We start from the raw sequence: 12489 nt of genomic DNA, 5'->3' as shown, positions 1-12489 counted from the left end.
TTGCCAGCCTTAGCAGTTAGGCATCCTTCTAGCCGGACTTCATGAATAAGGTAGGGAAGGATGGGGGGGAGTTGGGGAGATTGGGCAACAGCAGGAAAGAGTGGGAATCTCTCCCACTGTGGGGTAGGGGGATGGGTAGTAGTGTCGGGGGATTGTGCAGTGGGAGGGAGTGGGCATCTCTCCCACAGTGGTGTAGGGGATGGGTAGTAGTGTCGGGGTATTAAGCAGTGGGAGGGAGTGGGCATCTCTCTCACTGTGGGGTGGGTAATAGTGTCAGGGGATTGTGCATGGGAGGGAGTGGGCATCTCTCCCGCTGCAGGGTGGGGAGGTGGGCAGTGGTGTTAGGAGATTGTGCGATGCAGCAGGAAAGAGTAAGCATCTCTCCTGCCAATCTTCAATTTGGGGTTTGTTTGGGGGTTTTTTCATTTGCGGGGGGGGAGGTCTGAGCTGTTAAACCTTACTTTCCTGTAAGAGCCTGAACCAATCAGCGCTTAGGCAATGATCAGAAAGTAAGGCTAAGACAGCTTAGACCTGTCGGCAAATTTTGGCTGCAAATGTGGCACAACGAGGTTAGGGAATCACTCGGTGATGATAGAGAATCGCTCAGAGTGCTCATTTTAATATTAAGGACATCATTGTACTACATTTACATGGCAGTATCAGAGACTGCTAGGAAACTCGGAAAAGACTACAGTAAGCCATTTTGATAATCCGCTGCTAAATACATGCACACTAAACTGGCTGGAACCGGTTTAGCGAGCATGTTAAAGGCACATTTTAGTTTTGAGAATCTTCCCCTGAATGACAAATTTGGTGGCTACAACCACCTAGGACGGGTTAGACACAAATATGTGGTGCCTTAAGCACACAAAAGGGTACAGAAGGAGCAAAAGAGCAAGGACTAGGCAAGAAGTACGGAAAATGAAAAAAAGAGATGGGCAATGGAGTGGAAACAGGAAGGGGGCAGGAGAGAGAGGAGGGAGTGAGTACAAGGTACAAGCCAGTTGAAGGCGGCAACTGAAAGGCCTTAATGCATACACAAATTAAAGAGAGAAAAACTGAAAGGGGCAGAGCTTTGGGTAAATATCTGAGTAAAGCTAAAGGATACAGGCATCTATATACCATGTTTCCCTGAAAATAAGACCTACCCCGAAAATAAGCCCTAGCATCATTTTCGGGGTAGGTCTTAATATAAGAACATAAGAAGTTGCCTCCACTGGGTCAGACCAGAGCTCCATCGTGCCTAGCAGTTCACTCCCGCGGCGGCCCATAAGGTCCATGACCTGTAAGGTGATCCTTGTCTAAAACCCTTTATTCCCCTTTTTGCCCCTTTATGCTTCCATCTATATCCTTTCACAATCCTATCTCTACCTCTATCTGTATCCCTCAATTCCCATATCCTTCAGGAATTTATCCAATCCTTCTTTAAAACCCCGTAGTGTATTCTGTCCAATCACAACCTCCGGAAGCGCATTCCAGGTGCCCACCACCCTCTGAGTGAAAAAGAACTTCCTAGCATTTCTTCTAAACCTGTCCCCTTTCAATTTCTCCGAGTGCCCACTTGTTCTTCTGGTTCCCAATAGGCTGAAGAATCTGTCCCTCTCTACCTTTTCTATGCCTTTCATGATCTTGAAAGTCTCTATCATGTCTCCTCTGAGTCTCCGCTTTTCCAGGGAGAAGAGCCCCAGCCTTTCTAACCTGTCTGCGTATGAAAGGTTTTCCATACCTTTTATCATTTTCGTCACTCTTCTCTGAACCCTCTCAAGTATCGCCATGTCCTTCTTAAGGTACAGTGACCAATATTGGACACAGTACTCCAGATGCGGGCGCACCATCGCACGATACAGCGGCATGATGACTTCCTTCGTCCTGGTTGTAATACCCTTCTTAATAATACCCAACATTCTGTTTGCTTTCTTTGAGGCTGCCGCGCATTGTGCCGTTGACTTCATTGTTGTATCCATCAGCACACCCAAGTCTTTTTCAAGGTTACTTTCCCCTAGTACTAATCCCCCCATTTTGTAGCTGAACATCAGGTTCTTTTTCCCTATATGCATGACCTTGCATTTCTCTACATTGAAGTTCATCTGCCATTTATTTTCCCATTCCTTCAGTTTGTTCAGGTCCCTTTGTAGGTCTTCACATTCCTCTGCGGTTCTAACCCTGCTACAGAGTTTAGTGTCATCCGCAAACTTTATAACTTCACACATTGTCCCTGTTTCTAGGTCATTTATAAAAACATTGAACAGCAGCGGTCCGAGCAACGACCCCTGCGTAACACCGCTCGTGACCCTCCTCCAGTCCGAGTAGTGGCCCTTCACTCCAACCCTTTGCTTTCTGCCTGCCAACCAGTGTTTAATCCATCTGTATACGTCCCCTTCCACCCCGTGGTTCCACAGTTTCCTAAGTAGCCGCTCATGGGGTACCTTGTCAAAGGCTTTTTGGAAGTCGAGATAAATGATGTCTATGGGTTCCCCTTTGTCCATCTGGCTGTTTATCCCTTCAAAGAAGTGCAGTAAGTTTGTTTGGCATGATCTTCCCTTGCAGAAGCCATGCTGCTTTCATCTGTCCATTTTTTTCTATGTGCTCACAGATGCTGTCTTTTATCAGCGCTTCTACTATCTTGCCAGGAACTGAAGTCAAGCTTACTGGCCTGTAGTTCCCCGGGTCACCCCTCGATCCCTTTTTAAAGATAGATGTAACATTTGCTATTTTCCAGTCCTCCGGGATCTCCCCAGTTTTCAAGGATAGGTTGCAAATTTGTCAGAGTGTTTCCGCTGTTTCGTTTCTTAGTTCTTTTAATACTCTTGGGTGGATTCCGTCCGGGCCCGGTGATTTGTCACTTTTCAATCTATCTATCTGTTGGAGGACATCCTCATGGTGACAGTTTTTCTTCTTGGTCTCCACTTATGATCTCTTCGGGTTCTGGTACTTTGGATGTATCCTCGCTTGTGAAGACTGACGAGAAGAACCTGTTTAACCTATCAGCTACCTCTTTTTCCTCCTTTACCACTCCCTTTCTGTCTCCATCATCCAACGGTCCTACTTTCTCCCCCACGCAGCCGAACCCCTGCTGACTCTCCATCCTTCCTTCCCCGCTGACATCATCAGTAACGCGGCAGAGTGAAATCCCCAACAGACAAGGCCGAAGCAGCTTTTTTAGAGTGCTGCCGGCCCGATACTGCTTCGGATGAAGGTAAGGCTCGCTCGCGGTTGGCGTGGAGGGAAGGATGGAGAGTCAGCAGGGGTTCAGCTGTGTGGTGGAGGTGGGGGGGGGTGCTCAAGGGTCTTGCTGCACACAGGATGGGAGGAAGGGAAGGATAGAAGCTGGGCAAACCTCTGCTGCACATGGGGATGGGATGGAGGAAGGGGAGAAAAGATGCTGCACATGTGGGGGAGAGAAAGGAAAGAGAAAGAATTGTGAAGGAGAGGGAGGGAGAGATGATTATGTGCATACCCCGAAAATAAGACCTAGTGCATTTTTGGGGCCCCAAATGAATATAAGACACTGTCTTATTTTCGGGGAAAAACAGTAGCAGTTTTCCTGCTCCCTTCAGCAGTTGCTACCCCCTGCCTAGCTCATCCAGCTGGCTCTATAGCCAAGGGAATAGAAACAGCACATCAAAGTGAAATGTAAAGGCTAGCAATGATTAGAGCATACAGTTTATATTTTGTGGAACTACATAAATGTGTTGGTTAGGATTCCAAAGTTTTCACAACTTACGAATGATTAGATTGATATCACTATTACTGGAATCTTCATCCGTCAATATTTTGAATTATTCATTTATTACCTCTCATTTAGACTATTGTAATGCATTATATCAGGGAATTACTCAAAAGGAATTGTGAATACTACAGATTATACAAAACACCGCAGTCAAACTTTTCTATAAGGCCAAAAACTATGACAATGTCACTCCACTACTATACAAGGCGCATTGGTTGCTCATCTTACTTCTCACATTTAAAGTTCGACAAAATAATTCCCCAGGATTTAATACAGACAAAGCAAAAGGACATCTACCAGAATGCCAAAAGACAGAAGTTGAAAAATTAGCAGTGCTTCTCATATGGACTGGTTTTAGTTAAGGTCAAGAGTCATGCAATTCCTACCTTAGTAATATTGACTGGATGAAGTTGAGTGGAATTCTCAAGAACATTTACTGGGTTAGGAGACTGCCAAATATTCTTCTTCACAGTGATGTGCACCCTTGTATTGCTGCTGAATGCATTCTCTGACAGGCCTTCTAAATCCTTCACTGTGACCAGCAGTTCATATTTATCCTGATTTTCAGGATTCAGATTATTAAAGCCTGAGAAACAAACAGAACATTCATTTAAGAAAGAGCAGAGGTATCACACTCATTACTTTTGATTGTTAACTCTGTATAGGCATTGCCACTTGACCCGGGTCAGCCCAGGTTTGCCCCACCACACTAGAGCTTTGAGATCATGCAGTAGGCGCGATGGGGTAAAATCAGGGGTTCTCAACCCAGTCCTTGTGACACACCTAGCCAGTTAGGTTTTCAGGATACACATACTGAATATTCAAGAGATAGATTTGCATACCATGCAGGCGGTGTATGCAAATTAATTTCATGCATATGCATTGTGGATATCTTGAAAACCAGACTAGCTTAGTGTGTACTGAGGACCTGGTTGAGAATCCCTGGATTAAGGAGAAAATATGAGCAAATTTCTTATTAGTTTAAATTTCAAAATCCATTGAGTAATGTGGATTTTTACAATGTGTATCCTACTATAGTAGAATCCCGATTATCCGGTACTGATGCAACTGGCACTCTCACACAACTGGCAAAAAAAAAAAAAAAATTGTCCTCCTTCCAGCTCCCGAAGAAGCGGTCCTGATCTGCCAACCCCCTCCCTCTCTCCCTCACTTACACAAAGCAGCAGTGGTGTAGTCCTGATCCACCAAATTCCCATCACTCCCTCCCTCCCTCCCTTCCTCAAGCCCTGAAGCAGCAGCCACAGCGGTCCTGACCTGCCAACTCCCCTCCCTCCCTCCCTCACACAAAGCAGCAATAGCTGTGGCAGTAGTACTGTTCTGCCAACCCCATCCCTCCCTCCAGCCCCAAAGCAGCAACCACAGCGATCCTGATCCACCAACCCTCCCTCCCTCATTTACCCGAAGTGGCAGCAGTCCTGACCCACCATCTCCCTCCCTCCCTTACTCAAAGCAGCAGCACTACAGCCAGTTAGCAGAGGCAATGCTATAAACAGGCTGTTTGCAGCCAGTCCTAGCAGGGAAGAGATAAAATTATTTTTAGAATAACTCTCAAGCAACCAGAAACTACATTTATCTGACGTCTACCAAGCTCCATGGGTTGCCGGATAATTGAGAGTCTTCTGTACATAGGCCTAGATTCACTAAACCTCCAAACCATGTGCAACCCATTTCCGTTTGCATGCCGGCCGACGAATTCAGTAAAGGCCTACATGCAAATGGGGACGATCGTTAACACGGCCAGAGTGATCCCCGCTCATGCGCACCAGTAGAGACAGGAGAAGCAGCTTCCTGTCACTGCTGTCAGGGCTCAGCCCAGCCCAGATTTCTCTTGCCTGCTCCCGGACTCTCCTGCTTTCTGCCACCATTCTCTGCAGTGTAAGCCCATGGTTTTAAAGCGGGCCTGCACTGCGGGAAATGGTGGCAGAGAGCAGGAGAGTCCGACGAGCAGAGAAAAGAGATCGGGCACCGGCCCGACACACCGGCCCTGCCCAACACCCCCCGCAGGCCCTGATCTCTCCTGCCTGCCCTGCTCTGCCCAGCTCTGCCTGCCCTGCTCCTGGACTCTCCTGCTCTCTACCGCCATTCCTTGCAGTGCAAGCCTGTGGTTTTAAAGCCATTCTCACCTTGTTCAGAGTTAGAATGCATATGTGCACAGTTTATCTCTTCAGCTGATATTTATCCCGTGGCACTGATGAACATGGAAGTGTCAGGGAAGATAAATATTTTCTCATTGGCAGTGTTTAATTTACTTCTACCTCAACATGAGATTGATAGTTAAATGCTATAGAAATAATCTTCAAACATTTTTAAATGCTATAGAAATAATCTTCAAACATTTTAAAAGATTAAAACAAATAATAGCAACAACAATAGCATTATCACAAGAAACCCTGGGATTTCAGGAACAGACAAAAAAGAGGTTCTCTCATGCTAGAGGGAGGAGGTCCCACATATTTTACAAAAGATGCTTGATATTTTGAAGTAATTCACAAACATCTTAATTAGGAAAACTCAATAGAGGTAAGAGAAAAGAGGCTGCTATTATAGGCGATCAGTGACAGCTATTTGGGGAGGCCAAAGTGGGATGAGCTAAGATTCAAACTCATTCAAGATCTATAAAGCAATTCTATCTTACCTAGTGTTGTACCTAGGGTATGTATAAGCAACTCTTCCAATGGGAGACAAGTATGGTCATAAGATGTTCTAAATGAAATTATTGCAGAAGCAAAAGGGAAGACAGTATCAAATCTTTATTGCTCTAAAGGAAGGAAAACGCCTCAGAAAGGGCCCTCCCACCTCCACAATGGTGGATCTTAAAGGTGGTCCTAGGTTGTACCTAGGGTATGTGACACCCGGGGCCCATCATTTTTGACACACACACACACACACCCAGCCCATCATTTTTTTAAAAATTCTCCTCCCACCCCACCCCCCGCCCTTGGTACGCCACTGCTACGGTTCGAAAAAGTCTATGAGGCCGGCGGGAGCGGCGAAAGCGTCCTTTAAGGAACACCCTCCCAATCTGGCTCTATCCTGCCCCCTTTGTGACGCCACCGGACAGCGTTCTCAGCCATTGGTTGACCTTGCCTGGTCAACCAATGGCTGAGAATGCTGTCCGGTGGCGTTATGAAGGGGGCGGGATAGAGCCAGATCGGGAGGGTGTTCCTTAAAGGACTCTTTCGCCACTCCCACTGGCTTCTTAGCCTTTTTCTTGGCCATGGGGTGGACCGGCAGCCACACTGAAGTGCAGGTCCCAGGAGGTTTTGGACCCAGCCAGCTGTGCACCCCCCCTAGGGCATGCACCCGGGACGGTACGCTCCTCCGCCCTTGGTACGCCACTGATCTTACCATATCTTAACAATATTAACTTCCAGCAGTCACACAATAAGGACTTTTGTAGGAAAGGCAGCACTGTAAACATTGTAGAAGGCATTAGAAACATCAATATACCTTTTTAAAAAACTAGAGAAACTGGATTAACATAGAAACATAGAAACATAGAAATAGACGGCAGATAAGGGCCATGGCCCATCTAGTCTGCCCACCCTAATGTCCCTCCCCTACCTTTGCCCTGTGAATAGATCCCATGTGCCGATCCCATTTGGCCTTAAAATCAGGCACGCTGCTGGCCTCAATCACCTGTAGTGGAAGACTATTCCAGCGATCACTCCTGCACAGACGTTCAGGTCCAAATTCTATAAATGATGCCTAAAAATTAGGCACTGAGAAATGCAATGCAAAGCGGCTGTCAAACTTCAGTTAAGCACCATTTATAGCAGTGGTTCCTAACCCTGCTCTGGGGGACCACCAGCCAATCGGGTTTTCAGGATATCCCTAATGAATATGCATGAGAGAAATTTGCATACCTGTCACTTCCATTATATGTAAATCTCTCTCATGTATGGTACCGCTCCATTTTATATGGTTAATAGATTCTCTCTAGCATCATATAAAAATAGTAGAAATTCTCATGCCCTATTCACAGGGCTGTAAAAGTAAGAAATTTCTGGACCATACTTTAGCATTCCAAGCAGCTTCACACGACAGAGAATTTCGATTGTTATTGCTTGGAGCCTGTTCTTATAAACATTTCAGAACTCAACTGAAAACTTATCTCTTTTCAAAATACTTTGTCAAATAATTTATTTCTGTCATTCTTAAATTGTTTTTAGTTTATAATATTTTATAAACCGCGTAGAACTCATGGTTATGCGGTTAAGAAGTATGATGTTATGTTATGCATATTCATTAGCGATATCTTGAAAACCCGACTGCCTGCCAAAAAAGGCACCCCCTGCTCTCCTTGCCTGCCAGTTCAGCTGATCGTGGCAGGGGAATTCCTGATCAGCTGAGTTGGCAGGACTCCTCAAAGCCTTTTTGGGGAGTTCTGCCAGGTCAGCTGATCAGGGATTCCCTTGCCACGATCAGCTGATCCGGCAGGCACAGAGAGCATGGAACTGCTTTTGCGAATTAAAAAATAAGTCATTCAAGCCCCTCTGTCCCCTCCCCCCCAACAAAAAGACCCTCCCCCCCAGGACCATCAACACCCTCATATTCCCCACCCCAAAAAATCCCTGGTGGTCTAGTGGGCTTGGGAGTAAGATCCCCTAGTTCAAGGACCCTTCCCTGAGAACCCCCTGATCCCCTATACCTCTAAACCAGGGGTGTCAAAGTCCCTCCTCAAGGGCCGCAGTCCAGTAGACCAAATCGTTGCACCTTCAAACCAATCACCCCAACTGAAGTGCTTCCCCAGCTAAACAAACTATCCACCAAAAGCAGATTTTAGATAAATGCCCATCACACTTATACTCCCACATCCCTAATGAACTCACCCATTGGCTGACTTCATTTATGAACAACCTCTTACAAAAAGGTTAGCTCCCCACCCAAATGAGTTACATTGCTCTCATATCCATCTTAAAAAAACAAGAAGCTGACCTATCCTCACCCTCCTGCTTCAGACCCATAGCCGGAATACCTCTACTCACAAAATGACTTGAAACACTAGTCTGTACGCAATTCATAGCCTACCTAAACAAATTCTCCTGCCTCCAACCTTCCCAGTATGGTTTCAGATGGATGTTTTTCTCACCAGACCACCTAATCACTATTTTCAAAACCTATTTTCTAGACAGATCTATGCTGTTAATCTGCAGTTTGTCTAAATCTCAAGAGGGCATGTTACCTGTTTTAAAAATAAATAAGTGTGAAAAAGGTATCCAAACTGACCCCCCTCCCTCACCCTAAAAATGTGAATGGCACAGTATATACCTGCCTATATGACAGCTGCACATGTTATGGAAAGTCCTAGCAGAGCAGCAAGCAGGTATCTGGAGTAGCTTAGTAATCAGTGCAGTGGACTCTAGAAAAGGGGACCCGAGTCCATATCCCACTCTAACTAATACACTTGAAGTAGAGAGTGTGAGCCCACCAAAGCCCACCCAAATCCCACTGTACCGACATATAGGTGACACCTGCAGGCAAAAGGGCTATTGTTGTGGTGTATACTTGGGCCCAGTAGGTTATAGGTAGGTAGAGAGCTCACCATACACCATAAGGGGCTTGTAGTGAGATATGTACCTGGGATCTTTTATGTGAAGTTCACTGCAGTGCCCCATTGCTCTGCTGGAATGTCTGTGTGGCCAGTCAACTACAAATGCTGGCTCCTCCTACATGCCAATGGCTTGTTTTGTGCATTTTTCATTTGGACGTTTTAATTTTTGAAAATGGTCAAGAAAGATAAACGTACTAAGGGCAAAAATGTCTGGAAAGGTCATTTAAACAACAACAAAAAAAAAAATAGACGTTTTGCAGTTTCAAAAATGACCATTTTCTCTACCCAATTTTTGGACACACATTTATTTTTAGTATTTAAACACTGTTTATAGTCTAAAAGGTACTAAAGTAGTTTTCCCTATTCATCCTGGAGGACTCACAATCTGATTAACATACCTGGGGCAAGAGTGTTAAGTGACTTGCCCAGAGCAACACTTGGCTTGAACTTTCAAATTCAGACATATTGAAAATGCCCCTCCATAACATTTGTTTTTACAGAATCACTGTCCCAGAACCTCACACTGAAATACAATGCTTCTTACTGCAGTTTTAATATTTAAGTCCTGGGATGATCAGGCTAACTTTGGGGCCCTTTTAATAAGTTGTGGTAAGTGCTCCACCTTAAAATGCTCAGATGTCCTACAGTAATTTACAAATCTGTGTGCACTAATCATGTGCTACAAAATATTTTACAATTTTCCTTGGAGGGGCATGCCTGGGGTGGAGAGTAGGCGTTCCTGTACATTATTGTGTGCTGATTAGTGCAGGATTACCACCTACAAACTAAGGGTCAGTAAAGGCTCATGTGCTGATTTTTTTTAATGGCCATGCACTAATGGCAACATAGCCATTATTTCAAAAAATGGAAAAATCACCATTTTTAAAAATAATCTTTATTCATTTTCAAACTTACAATAAGTGTGCCAATAAGTTAATGTAATGTAATGTAATTTATTTCTTATATACCGCTACATCCGTTAGGTTCTAAGCGGTTTGAAGAAAATATACATTAAGATTATAAATGAGAAGTAAGAAGGTACTTAAAAAATTCCCTTACTGTCCCGAAGGCTCACAATCTAACTAAAGTACCTGGAAATTAATAAAGAAGAGAAAATAAAGATGGTTGAAAAAAGAAAAATTCTATGTGAATTTATAGGATGGAAATTAAACTGACAGTGAAGAACTGTATGAAAAATACATATGGAATGCAGTTAGAGAGGGTAGGTTACAATCTATTTATGGTATTTGTTTAATTGGAAGGTGTTAAGGTGGGTAATTTGGGGGAAGGTTATCTGAAGGTAGGTGAATCTTCTGGAGGTAAAAGAGGAGGGGTTAAGATATTTGGATGAATTTTTTGAAAAGCAGGGTTTTGATTTCTTTTCTGAATGTTTTGAAGTTGTCTGATATTGTCATAAGATTGGAGATGGAATGGTTGATTTTTGCTGCTTGTGTTGCCAGAAGGTTGTCAAACATTTTCTTGCGTTGTGTGCCTTTGAGTGGGGGGAAGGCGAAAGGGTTCGAGGTTGTTCTGTGTCTTGAGGTGGAGATTTGGTTTAAAACAGATTAACAATAAATATATCACTTAATAATCAATGGTACAAATGATATGCTCTTATCTCCCACCCTTTCCTATCATATAATCAAATACCTTGTACAATATGTAATAATAAAATTACCCCCTCCCCCCCCTCATAATTGAACCTGTAAATTTAAGGGAAAAAATGTCATCTAATCAGTACATTATTTTGTTAATGGCTCCCACACATCTTAAAATTTCCTGAAACATCCTCGCTGTATTACAATAAATGTTTCCATTTTATAAATATGACATAAGGAATTTCACCAGAAATTATAATTTAATCTACTCCAGTTTTTCCAATTATACATAATTTGCTGAATGGCAACCCCAGTCATTATAAGTTATTATTTGAAGAAATCTGACTGTTTGCTCTCATTGCCATACCAAACAGCACAGTATCATATGATAATGCCACTGGATTGTCTAATAAACAATTAATTTGGTCCCAAATTGATTTCCAAAAAGTCATAACAAATCACCATTTTATTACAGGAGTAAAAATAATCTTGGTGTGCTGGTAAACCCCACTTTTTACTGCAGCTTAGTAATTCCTAGATGTACTTGATGAAAAAGAATAGCATTTCTGTTTTTCACTTACCATCTACATTGAGTGAGATTGCGCCTGTTTTATTATTAATCGAAAATAACATTTTTTTGTGGCTGTCAGGAATCTGCTGCAAAATACTGTAAAATAATTTTGCATTGGGAGTTGAAGGGTCGTCAAGATCAGTTGCATAAACATATAAAAATGGCTTTCCTGTTACAAAAAAAGGAAACAATAGATGAGACAATGATAAGAATATGAATTCCAACTGTCCTCAGTTTTAAGAGATGGTAAAACATTCTTCAGCTCTCTATAGACTATGAAAATAAAACGACAGTAACCTATCAATATCAGTAAGCTTGAGCTGACTTGATTACACTTTTTAAGAAACATTTTTATAATTTTATAACACCATAAAACAATGGAATCATATTAATGTCATTTTCAAATTCTTCAAGAAATTTTGTTTTATTATATATAAAAGTCTACTTGCAGGGCCAGAACTAGGGCCCTCTTTTATTAAGGTACGCTAAGGGGCTCATAATCAAAACAAAACAATGTCTAAAAAGTGGCCTAAGTGGGTACTTGGACAATCAAAAAGCCTGATCGTCCAAGTACCCATAACCAAAGCTGGTTTTAGACGTATCTAAAACCAGCTTAGGCCTTTCTCCTGCCTCTAAACGCATAGAGCGAAAAGAGGCGTTTTTAGAGGAGGGGAAAGGGAGGGAGGGAGGTAGGCGGGAGATGGGCTGACCTAGACATAGGCATACAGCAGATATAACCAAAACTTTAGGCAGGTTGCCTAGTCGGCACTTATACGTTTTGACTTAGACCAAGTCAAAACAGGTATAACTGCTGAAAAAGGGCCCACTGAGCTGATCGCTGCAGCTCAGCATCCCCAGCAACCTGCCTACCTCCTACTGCAACTATCGCTGCAGGAGAGAGATAGCTCATCTCTCCTGCCACGATGGTGATCGCTCAGCCCCTGAACCGCAGCACTTCATGGTGAGCATCGCAGCAGGGCGATAATCTCCCTGAAGTGCCGCAGTTCAGGGGGTG

At 43.6% G+C, this 12489-nt stretch overlaps 1 protein-coding gene across 1 annotated transcript in view; it reads right to left on the bottom strand.

Moving 5' to 3' along the window:
- Positions 1 to 12489, bottom strand: part of CDH17 (cadherin 17) — a 167670-nt gene that overhangs the window by 103534 nt on the left and 51647 nt on the right. Inside the window, exons 6-7 of the mRNA XM_033933775.1 lie at positions 11485 to 11643; positions 4117 to 4316 (exon numbers count right to left, since the gene is read on the bottom strand). Coding sequence (XP_033789666.1) covers positions 4117 to 4316; positions 11485 to 11643 — 359 coding nt within the window. The remainder of the gene's footprint in view (positions 1 to 4116; positions 4317 to 11484; positions 11644 to 12489) is intronic.

The sequence above is a fragment of the Geotrypetes seraphini genome, chromosome 2 (assembly GCF_902459505.1).
Source record: "Geotrypetes seraphini chromosome 2, aGeoSer1.1, whole genome shotgun sequence".
Lineage (NCBI taxonomy): Eukaryota > Metazoa > Chordata > Amphibia > Gymnophiona > Dermophiidae > Geotrypetes > Geotrypetes seraphini.
This window is presented reverse-complemented; position numbering and strand designations above follow the sequence as displayed.